The 16586-nt window shown below is 38.1% G+C and overlaps 1 protein-coding gene across 1 annotated transcript in view; it reads left to right on the top strand.

The window, feature by feature from the left end:
• plcl5 (phospholipase C like 5) overlaps window positions 1-16586 on the top strand; it is a 174505-nt gene that overhangs the window by 122711 nt on the left and 35208 nt on the right. Inside the window, 2 exon segments of the mRNA XM_056453253.1 lie at window positions 5754-5957; window positions 12491-12566. Coding sequence (XP_056309228.1) covers window positions 5754-5957; window positions 12491-12566 — 280 coding nt within the window.

Here is a 16586-nt window from a genome sequence, read left to right on the forward strand (position 1 = left end):
ATTTTTTAAACAATAAACCTAAATCAAGTGTAGTAGTGTAACCAGATTTTTTTTCTTCTTAAAATGACTTTAACAGTCAATATTTAAAACAGTAAAAACATGGTCAACCGTTTGGTAGAGGGGCTGTTAAAGGGTTAATATTAATAGCAGTAAATGACTTTTATATTACTTTTTTTTTTTTTTAAGTTTGCTTTGTTTCTTTGTAGGGCAGCATTTTGTGATCATAAATAAATCCCACCTGGGACATTTTGTCTTCACTTTTGTCCAGTCTCGCATTTTATTACAGTGTCACTGAGAGTGTGAGAAGCTGCTGGTCTTACGCATGAAACCCAGATCTATTCTTTTGTTTGTGTGTGTGTCAGAAGGCCATTAAAATAACATTGTTATAATCAGTTGTGAATGAAAACACTTGCTAACTTGATACACTTGTTAACACACACACACACACACACACACACATACACATACGCACACACACACACACACACACACACACACACACACACACACACACACACACACAAACGCAGCATCAGCCTGCAAATGACCCAAAATCCAAGTGGTCGTAATGTCATGGGAACTTAAACCGTGCTGCTCTTCTCTCAAAAACCCCTCAGTGTTTACAGAGCTCTCACAAAAACATCATTTTTCTCCAATGCGTATGATATCAATCCTAATGATTTCCTAAACTAAGGCAACATTGTTGGCAACAGCGGTTCTCAGACTCTCAGGGCTGATTTATTTCTTCAGGTTTAGTCACTAGAAGGCAAAGCTTTGTCCTTTCTGCATCGCTCCGGGACTCGCTGCGCTCAATGTGCTTTCATTATGATCAAGTGCATGATCCTGATCTAGCCCTCCTCTCTGCTGAGCATCGTGTCCTCTTGTGCACATTCCACAATTACTGAGAAAAAAACATTCCAGAGGCTGAGGTAAACTTGCGCTTCTCCGTGGTCACTGTGTAAAAAAAAAATGTCTGATTTAAACAGTAAAAATGCCACAGTAAAAATCTGTAACCTGATTAACAGTAAAGGGTTGGTCCACTACGATATGATATTTTAAACTTTAGTTGATGTGTAATGTAGCTGTGTGAACATAAACAACATCTCTGAATGTGAGACGCTGAAAGTTCAATCCAAAGGGAGACATTGGCTTTTACAGAGTTAGCTTAGCAAAGCCTACATTTTGGGAACTATAAAAAAATACATCCAGGCTAGTAAGATCACTAGAGCGTCCGTTTACGCACATTCACCACACACATACACCCTGCGCAGCAAAGGGGCATGGCCAGAGGTGCTGTAATGTTATAGCAGTGAAAGCTAAAATGCTGTCCAAATGCTGCTATTTCCTCAGAGCTTGTTCTGTTTCTGTATTTAAGCTTCCAAAGGACATGACACAAGGAGAGAATAGTATGTAGTATATAGTATATAGAGAGTAATAGTATATAGCTAGCATTTGACAAAGGAGAGCTCCCAGAATCTCTCCCACAGCAACCATAATTAAAGAAGATGAGGGTTGTGAGCCACAACCTGTAAGTATTTTTATTTGTTAAAATTGATCAACTTCATGCACAGTTTCTTGCGTTAACGATATGTTGTAGAGAGGACGTAAACAAGGATGTAAGCAACGGGAAATGCCGTTTGACACCGCTAACAATTAAGCTACAAATGTATATTTTTCAGTTAAACCGCTGCAAATAGCCACAATCTTCAGCAGCGCTGCAGTGTCTCTTTATGCGTCCACTTTCCCTGCATTCCACATCTCAAATAACTAACTTGCAAAAAATATGTGAACGCTTCATAATACTTACACATGCTTATTCTGAATATATGTGACACTTATCAGATATTATTTTAGAGAGCAGGTGTGAGGTTCAGCTGTGTCCTCTGTGTCATTTTCTGTCTGATTTGGCCTCAAAAAGATACAGCTAACAGCTACTTTGACTGACGCAAAAGCATGTGCTTGTAAGGGTGAAATGCTTTTCCTGGTGACGTGAAGCCGATCTGGTAATCACAGCACATTATGTTAGCTGACCAATCAGACCCTCTTGAGAGAGGGCAGTTGTTTTCATGTTATCTGAGTAGCTGTATATAATCAAAGTAAGATTTATCAAAGAATAACATCATTTCCTAAGAGTGAAGCACGAGCACACATTGCTTTGCATCTTATAAACACAACCAAGGCTTAAAAATACACTCTGGACCACCCCTTTAATACTGTATATACAGCGAATAAGCATCAATTCACTTTCTCAGAGTTTTGCTGCTCGCTGCAGAAGTTGGGAAATTCTCAACTTTTCAAGCGCCAATGGAAGCGTCAGCCAATAAGATCACTTTATGCAAATACCCCAGCTCAGATAGTAGCCGTTTTCGGACTAATTTAATTGGCTGACACTGCTATGACCATTGCGTCGACGATCGTTACTGTAGTTGTTTGTTTTTTTGTTTATATTATTCTTTTTGCTTTTTGAATGGTAATCACAAAAAATTCTTTAAATAAAAAGTAAAATACAACAAAAGTACACATGGCCATGTTGATGATCTGACTGTGGGACACACAAAAAACAACATTTTGAAAACAACAAAATAACCATCATGGTAACACAAATAAAATTAAACTACTACAGATGTAACAAAGTTTTAATGTATATAACTCGTGAGAAAAAAAAACAGAAGGCAATCGAACACAAACGTGTGATATTAGTATGTTTTTTTGTTTGTTGGAAAAGTCGTTCGTAATGAGCATTGGTTCATCGTTACTTTCTCAGTCAATCCAATTCATCTTTATTTCTATAGCGCTTTTACAATGTAGATTGTGTCAAAGCAGCTAAACATAGAAGTTCTAGTAAATTAAAACCGTGTCAGTCTAGTTTAGTTCAGTTTAGTTCAATTCAGTGAAGTTTAATTTTCACCTGCTGAAAGTCCAAACACTGAAGAGCAAATGCATTGATGCGCAGCTCCACAAGTCCCATAGGCAGTGGTGGGGAAATGAAAGGTTCCGTAGACTTTTAACTCTGAATGAATGGCTAATAACGTAGTGTGACGAACAGAAGGTGGTCTTTTCTTTCTGGGAACTTTATCATCCACACATGCTTATGGTTGTGTTTGTTTGTGTAACAAAGCTATATTGTGTAGATGTAAGTACATGGAGATCTCCTAGCCTCCTAGTCACAGTCTTCTTGCTCTTTTCACACACACACACACACAGGGCCTGCGCGTCCATAGAGGACCGGCTGAGTAGAGAGGGCGCGGCGCTCAGTAATATCCGCGAATACCCGTGCGTTACACACACGAGGAGACACACACACACACACACACACACAGAGGGCCAGCGCGTCCATAAAGGAGCGGCTGAATAGAGAGGGCGCGGCGCGGCACTCAGTTATATCCGCGAATACCCGTGCGTTACACACACGAGGAGACAGACACACACAGGGCCGGCGCGTCCATAGAGGAGCGGCGCTCAGTTATATCCGCGAATACCCGTGCGTTACACACACGAGGAGACACAGACACACACACACACACAGGGCCGGCGCGTCCATAGAGGAGCGGCGCTCAGTTATATCCGCGAATACCCGTGCGTTACACACACGAGGAGACACAGACACACACACACACACAGGGCCGGCGCGTCCATAGAGGAGCGGCGCTCAGTTATATCCGCGAATACCCGTGCGTTACACACACGAGGAGACACAGACACACACACACACACAGGGCTGGCGCGTCCATAGAGGAGCGGCGCTCAGTTATATCCGCGAATACTCGTGCGTTACACACACGAGGAGACACAGACACACACACACACAGGGCCGGCGCGTCCATAGAGGAGCGGCGCTCAGTTATATCCGCGAATACCCATGCGTTACACACACGAGGAGACAATAATATTGAGCTGAACTGTTTTGAAACTTGTCCGTTGCATGTGTGTAAACAGCTGACGATCCGTAATCAAAGCGGCACGCGTCGCGTTTTCAACGTGGCTTTACACGCGATATGAGAATATAAAGAGTTAACCTGATACAGTACACGCAGTTACAAGTAACAAAACACAACTAAATACATAATTTGCAAGCTAGAGTAAACGAGGCAATAATTTTAATCGCACTTACTTACACTGGTGAAATGGGGGTAGAAAATGATCCATGATGCACTGATCCATGTTCTGACAGTCTATACTGATCCTTCCTTTAACAAACTGAAGAAGTCTTCTTTGAAAGCATATAGTTTTCAGAAGCACTCAGAAACTGCTCAAGGCTGGGCTATATTGCTGATGTTTCATCTTTGATTAGACTGTCCATAATATCCATCTGCACAGCGTGACTTCATTCGACCGGTGTCTGTGTGTGTCTCTGTGTGTGTGTGAGACTTTTTTTTCTGTTAGTGGGCGGGGCCGCAGGTTTCAAATCTCCCGGGTTTGCTCGCCCAACTACTTGTGTTTCGTAGCTGCGTCATCGCGAAACACCTAATGACTCGTTATCAAGACGACTCGTTTGAAGCACTATGAGTCGACTCTTTTATAGATGAATCAATAGTTTTAAACACTGTACACTTACAGATTTAAGCCTTAGCTGGATATTTCACTTCACTTAGAGCTGTGTTACACACTACATGGAAGGGCATTTTCAAAAACCCATAATATGGGCTCTTTAAAACATTGGTGCATAAATATGACAAAATTAATGAAATGTGGTAATTTACCATAAAATGTACACATTTATTTTATATTCCTGCTGTTTTTTTATGGTAAAATCCCAGGAACCACAGTTTTTTTTTTTTTTAAACAGTGAGACTTTTGACTGCAATTTTGTGTAATCTACATCATAGGTCTCGATTCCTGGAGGGCCACAGCTCTGCAGTTTTGCTCCAACCAAAATCAAACGCAGCTTATTCAACTAATCAAGGTGTTCAAGACTAATAGAGACTATTAAGCAGGTGTGAGTTGGAGATGGTTGGAGCTAAACTCAGAGCTGCGCCCCTCTATGGAATCGAGTTTGAGACCATTGATCTTAAGCCATTTTTATAGATATGGTACAGTATATATCAAACACTCATAACGAGTGTTTCATGTCAGTATGCTCTATAGAGAACTGTGTGAGGAATCTTTAAACGGATAGTTCTCTCTAAAATGAAAATTTGCTGTTAACTTGTTCATCGTCATTCAAGATTTTTTAATTCATAAATGTGATTGTTAATTAAAAAAAATGTGATTGTAAATTGTAAAACTCCCCTTGAGTTAAACAGTTAAGTTTTACCATTTTTGAATCCATTCAGCCGATCTCTGGGTCCTTTTAGCTTAACTTAGTATAATGAATTGAATCTGATTAGACCATTAGCATCGCTCTCAAAAATGGCAAAAAGATTTTGGATAATTTTTCTATTTACTTATCTGTAGTTACATCAGGTGCTTAGACGGGCAGAAAGTGAAAAGTTTCTACTTTCTGGCCAACATATCTAGGAACTACTGTATACTGTATTCTGGCATAATCTGCAGACTGTTTTATGAAGTGTGATTATAAAAAAATTTTAATTGAATTCATTTTTATCACTATAAGCTGGCAATATATACAGACTTTTGCCTTACAACTGTGTTTGCACCCCTTATAAAAGAGAATTTTTTGCATAATAGATCCCCTTTAAGGCATACAGTGTGTCTCTCCTCTTCTCCTTACTAAATTCCTCATCCTAATGCGCAACTGACCTGCAGTTTTCACAGTGGTTGCTACAGCTAATGTCATCTTGTTTGTTTTCCAGAATGCCATGGTGTCGTTTAAGGAGCTCTGCGGCCTGACTCCGGCAGCTAACATGAAGCAGTGTATCCTGACTGTGTCGTCCTGGCTGATGAACAGCGAGCGAGTGCTACGCGTGACAGTAGATCTGAGCGAGGCCTATCCCACCATGGAAGCCCACGGCCCCATTCCTGAGCTGCTGCGTAAAGTGCTCACCGCTTATGACACGGTATGGGGAAATTCAACAGTGGCACCCTAACAGTGCACAGTTAACTATTGTCAGCTGATTTAAAGGGATAGTTCACACAACTTCACAATCCTGTTCCTAGTCTTGTCATGTCACAAATGAATAAAATAAATCTCATATATCCTGAATGTACTTTTATAGAATAGTTATACATATTAAGATATATTAATATAAACTACCTGGCAAAAGTCTTGTCGTCGACCTCAGTTGTAAGAGCAACAAATAAAAACTTGACTTCTAGCTGATCATTTGAAAGAGTGGCAGAAGGTAGATTTATCCCATAAATCATCTGCTGAACTGCATCCCAACCATCACAAATACTGCAGAAGACCTATTGGAACCCACATGGACCCAGGATTCTCACAGAAATCAGTCAAGTTTGGTAATAAAAAATTCATGGTTTGGGGTTACATTCAATATGGGGTGTGTGAGATATCTGCAGAGTGTTTGGCAACATTAATAGCCTGGGGAATTAAGACATTTGTGCTGCCTATTACATTACAAACCACAGGAGAGGGCAAATTCTTCAGCAGAATAGCGCTCCTTCTCATACTTCAGCCTCCACATCAAAGTTTCTGAAAGCAAAGAAGGTCAAGGTGCTCCAAGATTGGCCAGCCCAGTCACCAGACATGACCATTATTGAGCATGTCTGGAGAAAGACGGAGGAGGCATTGAAGATGAATTCAAAGAATCCTGATGAACTCTGGGAGTCCTGCAAGAACGCTTTCTTTGCCATTCTAGATGACTTTATTAATAAGTTATTGAGTCATTGCAGAGATGTATGCATGCCGTCGCCCAAGCTCATAGAAGTCGTACACAATATTCATTCTGTTTCCACTGCATCAAGGCTTTTATATTCTATACTCTACATTATTTCTGTTAAGTGACAAGATTTTTGTCTAAGCAAAGTCAGACCTTACTGTCCTAATTAAATAATTTAAAATCAAGGCATGATCATATTTTATTGTGGTAAAATAAGTGTAATCTAGGGGCCTTTGCCTTTCATATAAGCCACTTCTGATACCAAATGATCCACTTGCCATAGGCGACAAGACCTTTTTTTAGGTAGTGTATTCCGAGTATTTACAGTCAAGCCCAAAATGACACAAACTTCTCCCAAAAGATAATAAGATGATGTACAAAAGGCATCATTGTGGAAAAAAAAAAGTTTCTTCAACTAAAAACATTTCTTTAAGTAACTTTAAGTCACTCCCCTTTCGTGTGGGTTTCCTCTGGGTGCTCAGGTTTCCCCCACAGTCCAAAGACATGCGCTATAGGTGAGTTGGGTGACCTAAATTGTCCTTAGCGTATGTGTGTGAATGGGAGTGTATGGTGTTTTCCAGTATTGGGTTGCAGCTGGAAGGGCATCCGCTGCGTAAAACGTTGGTGGTTCATTCCGCTGTGGCGACCCCAGATTAATAAAGGGACTGAGCTGAAAATAAGTGGTGTTTTATAAACAAATTTCGGGAGGAGCACGTGCAGAAGTTTCAGTATCAAATACGTCATTGACAATTATTCTATTATCCAATCAGTTCTTGACCAAACCACTATATATACCAAAGCTGTCTTACCTGCAGCATCTTACGACTTTAGCATCCCTCCACCACTCCGTCACCTCACCTCTTAAGCATTACAATCCCGGGGGGAGCGTTCTGGGGCCGGGCTAGATACTTCGCTCGAATCCCTATTCCTCTCTGTTTCCTGATAAGAGGAATAACTCGAGTTTGGGTGTCTTCCCCGAGCTCAAAGCCCTCTCCCCGGACAGCACGTCAAATACGCTTTATTCTGAAACTATTGTAAGTGTGAACTCATGAAATGAAAAAATGAATGAACTTTAGTCAGAGTTGGCCAGGGGTATGAATAATTTCTAGTTTGACTGTTGCTTTATATAGTTGCAAATCTTAATATGATATCATAAATTCAAAGTATAAAACAAAAATGAATAACTAATCGAATATTCTGGACTAGAAGATTGTCAAAAACACAGAATAAACTGGTGTAAATCTTAATATATTGTTGGCAATCTGAATACTGTATATGAAAATGCGTATGAAGATAAATCCTAAACAAGCCAAAAATCCAGAATACATTGTTGAAAGCTTACAACATTTTATGCTGAACTTAATTATAGATCTAAACATATTTTTAGATATTTAAATATGTCTTCGTATGCAGTATTTATACTACCGTGTCTATATAGAATAACTTTAACTGTGTTCATGAATTTATTTATAGCCTACAGTACAGCAGAAGTGCCGTTCCTTTTATAATAGGACTTTACTACAACAGATTCAATTCTGTAGGGATGTAGGAGCATTTTATGGTATTACACATACACACGCACACACACAGGCACCATACATACTCCATACTTTCATAGCACTATTTTATTTTGATATGAGCAGACGTCCTTATGTATAATGTATGCAGAATATACTGTGTGTGTGTGTGTGTGTGTGTGTGTGTGTGTGTGTGTGTGTGTGTGTCGGCTGAAGTACAAGCTGTGCAGGATTTTCACTCTCAATTAGGCCTCCATCAGGGTCAAACTAAACTGTGATTTGTCAGGTGCCAAAGTATTTGTCAGAATCAGGAATGCAATGCCTTGTCACACAGTAGAAATTTCAAAGTATTGTTCAACAAAATCGGCTTAAAACTGCATGAATTTCTATTTTTGTCCAAGCTGGTTCATAATGGATGGGTCTTTTGGGTCTAGGAGCTCGTTCCACTGCATGTTTAAGTAGTTGAACAAATATGTGTTTTATTTACTGTATTTAAGGCACTTATTATCAAAATTGGACTATTTTTAACCCTTTCAGATCAAAAATTATGTTCTACATTTCAGAAAAATGTTTCCCAGTGATGGGTTGCAGCTGGAAGGTCATCTGCTGCGTAAAACATGTGCTGGATAAGTTGGCGGTTCATTTGCTGTGGCGACCTCTGATTAATAAAGGAACTAAGCCGAAAAGAAAATGAATTTATTTATGAATGAATGAATTTCAAGTACAAATTAAAGGAAAGACAAAAGTCACAAACACAAAGTCTTCAGTGAGACGCATACAAAAGATGACAGAAACTGATTATAGGAGAGACATAAAGCAATCAAAAACAAGACAGGAATGTCTGATCTCTTGTGTTACGCTACCGTTACTATAATGACAATCATGTCACACTTCACGACAGTATTGTGTGAGCCATGTGCTCTTTAGTAAACTCCAAATGAGTTTCAAGATTAAATCAAATGATTTAAAATAATCTATTAATAAAAACCAACTATAAATAAAATAGTAATCAACAGAATTATTGTTTTTACTATTATTTTACAATCAAAAACAAAGTTTTTGCAGATTTATTAAAAAAGAACAACTGAAATATCATATGGTTTTAAGTATTCAGACCCATTGCTCAGTATTTAGTAGAAGCACCCTTCTAATACAGCCATGAGTCATTTTGAAAAAGATGCAAAAAGTTTTTCACACCTGGATTTGAAGATCCTCTGCCATTCCCCCTTGCTGATCTTCTCTAGTTCTGTCAGGTTGGATGGGAAGCGTTGGTGGACAGCCACTCAACTCAACATCCAGGTTTCTTGACTAACCGCATCTGTTTAATGTTAATCTTTTTTTTTTTTCATATTTACTTGTCACTTTATGTACACTGGAAGCATCTGTAGCCAAAACAAATTCCTTGTGTGTGTGAAGCACACTTGGCAATAAAACTGATTCTGATTCTGATTTTAAGGTCTCTCCAGAGATGCTCAATTGAGTTTAGGTCAGGGTTTTGGCTGGGCCATTCAATAACAAGTCACCGAGTTGTGAAGCCACACCTAAAAATGTCAATACTCTATAATTGATTTAGACTTTTGATTACAGTGGACATCAGGGGTCCGTTCTTCGTACGTGGATTACTCAATTAGCTGGATTTGGTTGTTGACGATTTGACATGATCCAGGATCATTTAGTTCTTCAAAACTCATCCGAGAGTTGTTGTCATAGCAACAGTTCTGGTAGCTCAAACCTACTCGGGAGCAGGCTTATTTCATATGAACAGGATTAGATCAGGTCAGTTCAAGCAAAGATAATACTGAAAGTATGTACCGAATTCTTATATTCTCTTAGTAAGTATACACTTGGGAAAATAGTAAATATATATAAATAAATAAATAAAAAATAAATATATATATATATATATATATATATATATATATATATAGAGAGAGAGAGAGAGAGAGAGAGAGAGAGAGAGAGAGAAAGAGAGAGAGAGAGAAAATTTATTGATAGATACAAACGAGTACAATCACTTTAGTGCAATTTGTGTATGACAATAGACATGCACAATATTCAACTTATTTTAAAGGAATAATACATTTATGCAGTCATGAACATGTTTTGACAGCCAATATGACGATGATTTGATGCTTCACAAAAGTTGCAGACACCTTGAAGAAAATCAAATTTTGTTTAAAAATTAATTTAAACATCCAGTTATTCTTTACACCTTTACACTGCTAAATACTCTTGACACATGAAAGTGTAAAGCATGCAGCTCACAACAAGTGTGGAAAGTTATCATATTTAACAAACCGTTTAGTGTGAATTTGATGTGATTGTGCTCACATGGATAATTGAATATTAATCAGATGATGTTATTACGCTGCTGTGCAGTCAGACAATCGTTGCATTGCTGATCATGATTTCGAGGATCGATAGATCTGTCCTTCACAGCACACACATCGATCTCAGATCAGTTTATTCAGACATTTTAATCTGATTCACGAACGTGTTTGAAGAACCAAATTAGCCAAAGATCAGTTATCAGTATTAAAAGATCCAGGATCTGCCAAATCATCTTAGATCATTTAAGTGAGCTACGAAGAACGGACCCCAGATAAACATAGTTCAACTGCAAAAACAATACCTGTGTTCAATTAAAACTAAAATAATACAAATTGTTGATCTTTACTTGGTTTCTTCTGATGGTTACAAACTTGAGCAATGTAACATTTACATTTGAACTAATGTTGAGGGTTTTGTTTTATAGGCTGCTTATTATTAAAACCTAGTGTCCATTATAATGAACAGGCGTATTCAAAAGACCAAAGAGTCGTTAGATAGGGACAAGATTAATTAAATATCACGTTTAACAACTATAGTGATAAACTATCCTATGTGCACTGCTCTCTGGGCGCTGCAGTGTATGACAGAGATTGTGTGTGGTCACATGATGTGCGTTTTCAGCGGTATAGTGTGGAAGGAGGGCTTTTCAGAAAAGTTAGGTGAAACGCTAGTGTGGATGTGGATCAATCTCATTCTAAAATGCCATTTTAAAACTAATAATAATTACTTACATTTATATAGCGCTTTTCACAATGCGTCCACCAGTGTGCAGCATCCACCTGGATGAAACGACGGCAGCCAAATTGCGCCAGACCACACACCAGCTTATTGGTGGAAAGGAGACAGAGTGATGAAGCCAATTATGATATGGGTATGGTTAGGAGGCCACAATGGACAGAGGTCATCCATTTACTGACCGGGTGCAGCCCTGCTTAGCTTCAGTGGGCGACCATGTGAGAGTTGCAGAGAGCTAGCTACTGGATAGCTGCTTTTGATTAAAGCTAGGTCGTATTAGTGCAAATGGGGCCTAAGTATGTATTTTTTGCTAGCAGGTTACTGCTGCGACGGGGGCGGGGCGGAGGAGCTCAATGCCGGCTCAGCATCGTGATGGCTATTGGCCATCGGTGATGGACGACGGCATCGTCAATTGACCCGAATTGTTTCCGAATATCCTTCTGCATGTGCTCATTAACATGCTGTACAGTTAAAATGCTAGTTCACCACCAAATAAAAATATTCTCCCTATTTAATGACCGTCAAGTGGTTTAAACCCTTTATGGTTTTCTTTGTTCTGTTGAGCACAGAAGACATTCACTTGTTTTGTTGTTTCTGGAGTGTCAGAATAGTGTATAAAGGCTCCGCCCTCTTCTGGAAAGTGGAAGCTCATTTGCATTTAAAGAAACAAGCACAAAACTGTTTTTTTTCACAGCCAAACTAAGGCAAGTCTGACAAGCTATAATAGTTTATCTGAGGCGTATTTCGAGCTGAAACTTTACAAACACATTCTGGGGAAACCAGAGATTTATTTTACATCTTTAAAAAAAAAAGAAAGAGTTTGAAAGTAATTTACTTTTTCTTTGGTTAAAGTAAATTACTTAAGTAAAGCATCTCTAAACAATATCAATTTAGTATCAGCAATAACAGAAAAGACTTACAATAAAGCAAGCCTGAGAGATGCCGCTCTATCTAATCTGACAATATTGTGTGTGAATGATAGAGTGTGAGTGCGTGTGTGGATATGTGTGTGTGAACCCACGTGTGTATGTGTATTTATATCTATGTATTTATGTATGTGTGTATTTGTATTTGTGAGTTTGATCTTCTCTGGGGAGGGCATTCCTGATCTGGAAGTTTTACTTCCTGCTGAGACCTGACTTCCTGTTTCCTGTTTTTGGTTTCCTATAGATGATCCAGACGAGTCGCACACTGATCGAATCAGCCGATGGCGTGTACTCGAAACTCACACAAGCACAGAGAGCAGGTACCGTTGCACACACCAATAATGAAGGCACAATAACAGCTGATGGTTTAAATACAGTTATTTACAATAGCAATTAGAGGTTATTAATGACTGTAATGTTATTGTCTATTTACTCATGAAGCAACAGGAAGCATTAACTAGCACACATTTTCATGCACAGTAAAAAATCAGAAACCCCCCTTAATAATGGTTTGCTGAAGGGATGTATTACAGCCTTGAATAAAGTCTTTTTCTGTGTTTTGGGGAAGAAAAAAAAAGATTTTAGTCATCTGACCTCATGGACAGTATTGAATAGCCTGCAGGGTTTTCTTTTGACCATTTTTGGCAAAAAAAAAACATATACTAAAAAGACAGTTGGCCATTATTTTTTAGTGATGCAATGGCTTGTACCCTGAAGCCTTTACTGTGTTCATACTTATATTAAGCTAAGATTTGAGTGAGAGAAAAACATAATGGAACAGTGTTTGTTTTACTAAGGCTTATCTTATTAATCATTTATCTCATAAATTAATAAAGTGGTATGCAACTTAGGGTCAAGCATTGCAGTGATTTTGCAGTGGAAAAAGGGGTTCATGAGCTATAATCATACTATACTTTAATAATGCATTGCAATCTTTAAAGACTGCAGAGAACAGAGTTGATAAGCCCCTGAAAATTAACTCTGCAAAGTATATAAAGTTTCTGCCTGACCACTTTCTTCCATTGAACAAAAAGAAAAACTGTGCCTTTATAGCAAAAACATCTTCAATGCACCATCACCAAAGTATACCTCTGTTGCATTGGCTGCTATGGACATCAAAGGAGAGAAACTCATAGTGTGGCCACCATCCTACCATGACCTCAACCCTATTGAGAAACCCTGGAGCATCCTCAAGAAATATATTTATGCCGGTGGAAATCAGTTAGCAATAAAAATAGCAGGTCTGGCTGACTATTCTGACATCCTGTAAAGAAATTCAATCAGAAACTATTCAAAAACTCAACGGATACAAGTATTGTGAATGTAATATCAAAGCAGGGGTCCTATGTTAACATGTAGCCTGCCCTGTTAGGATGTGTTTAATTGAAATAGCTTTTGATTTCAGAGAACAGAGCTGATAAGCCCCTGAAGGTGTAGAAATGAATTCGGCTAAGTAAATAAAGTTTCTGCCTGACCACTTTCTTTTATGCTACAAAAACTGTGCCTTTTATAGCAAAATCATCTTCAGTGCACCATCTCCAAAGAATACCCCTGTTGCATTGGCTGCTATGGACATAAAAGGTGAGAAACTCATGGTGTGGTCACCATCCCACCCTGACCTCAGCCCTATTGAGAAACTTTGGAGCATCCTCAAGCAAAATATCTGTATGGGTGGAAGGCATTTAGCATCAAAACACCAGGTCTGGGAGGCTATTCGGACATTCCTGTGAAGAAATTATATCAGAAACTATTAAAAAACTCGCAAGTTCAACAGATGTAGGAATCGAAAACATGAATTGAATTGAATTTAAGAATTGTGAAGGCGATATCAAAGCAGGGGTCTTAAGTTAACATGTAACTTGCCCTATTTGGATGTTAATTGATTGAAACAGCTTTTGATTTCAGAGAACAGAGCTGTTAAGCCCTTGAAGGTGTAAAAATGAACTCGGCAAAGTATATAAAGTTTCTACCTGACAACTTTCTTCCATGGCACAAAAAGAAGAACTGTGCCTTTCATAGCAAAATCATTTTCAATGCACCATCTGCAAATAATGCTTCTGTTGCACTGGCTGCTATGGGCATAAAATGAGAGAAACTCATAGTGTGGCCACCATCTCACCCTGACCTCAACCCTGTTGAGAAACTCTGTTGCATCCTCAAGCAATATATCTATAAGGGTGGAAGGCATTTAGCATCAAAACAGCAGGTATGGGAGGCTATTCTTACATCTTACTCTAAACTCAACCCTATTGAAAACCTTTGGAACATCCTCAAGCAATATATCTATGAGGGTGGAAGGCAGTTAGCATTAAAACGGCTGGTCTGGGAGGCCATTCTGACATCCTGTAACGAAATTCAATAAGAAACTATCCAAAATATCAAAAGTTCAAAGGATAAAAGAATTGTGATGGTGATATCAAAGCAGGGGTCCTACGTTAACATGTTGCTTGCCCTGTTAGGATGTTTTTGACTGAAACAGCTTTTGATTTCAGAGAGTAGAGCTGTTAAGCCCCTGAAGGTGTAAAAATGAACACGGAAAAGTATATTAAGTTTTTGCCTGATCACTTTCTTCCAAAGTACAAAAAGAAAAGCTGTGCCTTTCATAGCAAAATCATCTTCAATGCATCATCTCCAAAGAATACCCCTGTTGCATTGGCTGCTATAGGCATAAAAGGAGAGAAACTAATGGTGTGGCCACCAAGGAAAAAAATTTAAAGGGGGTTTAATAATTCTGATTTCAACTGTATATAATTAAATTGCAGTTTTTGTGAGCATGTCTTGTTGTCTGTTATAATAAATAATTTATCAGCCAGGCAAAAAGTAACATGATTTTAAGATTTTTACTCTCATTTGGCTCTTAAAGAGTGTTTATTTAGAGAATATAGCATCTACAGTATGAGCAATATCACGAGTAGCCATGTAATATGACTCTATCAACAGATATGTTATTAGTTTAGAATTTGTCGAATCATGTTTGCATACAGTAACTAATAATACAACACACGATTCTACATGCTTTAAAAGCTTAAAAAATATTTTATTATGTAATATTTATCATGAAATTATTTATCCTAATTATTCTGTTATCGTGACAATGTTTTAGTCTCTGGCTTTCATTTGCTTCTGAATAGAATTCTACAGAGTGCAATGTCTAGTGTGACTGCGGCCTTAGGCATGATATTACACAAAAGAGCCTGTAATTATTATTAATAAAAATGTGAAAAAAACTTCTGCCAAGCAATAAAGTTTATTATATTAACTCCAGGCTTTTTGTGCTCGCCAAATAAAATTGTGAACTGAGTCTTATCTCTGCCTTTCAAAGCAAACTTTGTTATCTTTAGTCATTGAAATATCTCATATTATCCAACAAAGATTCTTGAGCTGGTACACAGAGCTTGTCCATTTTCCAAAGTCTTCACACAAAACAGAAATGTTTAAATGGCTATATAACCAGTATAATGGGCTCTATGCATAGCTAGAGTTTTAAAGCCAAAGATACATTTCCGGTGAAAGCGTAACGTAACTATTTTCAATTTCATGAGGTTGTTTTTACAGCATCAATGTTGTAATGTATTTACAATGCATTCAGGTAAATAGACTTCAGAATTCACTTCATCATTCAGAAAGACCGTTGTAACCACTAGCGCCATCAGTAGCAACAGGCTAACGCAGAAATTCCATTGAAAACACTGGAGTAAAATAAACTGTCATATTTAAAAGACATGGAGGAAGAAATGGAAATTAATGCAGTGCTTCTTGTCCGATCTGAGACCCACTTCATATCGTATATCTAACAGGCAGATAAGATTGCATATTTTAAAGAAATCAGATCTTAAACGTGACAATTATTATGGAAAGACAGTTCACAGAAAGCCCTTGGGCTGCCTGGGTTAAAATTTAAAGTCCATGTGCATATAGCCTATTAAATGACGAAATTGATGATTTGTTTTGTGTTTTGTAACCACATCAAAACTAATTTGTTTTACCAAATAATAGTTTTGTATTCTTCATTTATCTAATAAACAGAGAATACAAACACTGAACTCTGCATAAACCTGCAATAATTAATAAGCCACATGAATAAACTGTCATAACCTTATAGAAAATATATATAGGCCAATATATGAAACACTGCAGAGAAAAAATATGTTCTAGCATCTCAATTATTCGCTTTATCTGGAAAATGTGAATGTTTTTTTATTCGTCTATGCATTTTAATTATATTGTTTCGGTCAAAGTCTATAGAATACAAAAGACGTGTCACCTAAATAGCTTTTAAATAAATGCCACAGTCAATATGGATGCTCTAGCAAAGGAAGTCCTGCATTCTAGTACAGTAG

The sequence above is a fragment of the Danio aesculapii genome, chromosome 3, assembly GCF_903798145.1.
Source record: "Danio aesculapii chromosome 3, fDanAes4.1, whole genome shotgun sequence".
Taxonomy (NCBI): Eukaryota; Metazoa; Chordata; class Actinopteri; order Cypriniformes; family Danionidae; genus Danio; species Danio aesculapii.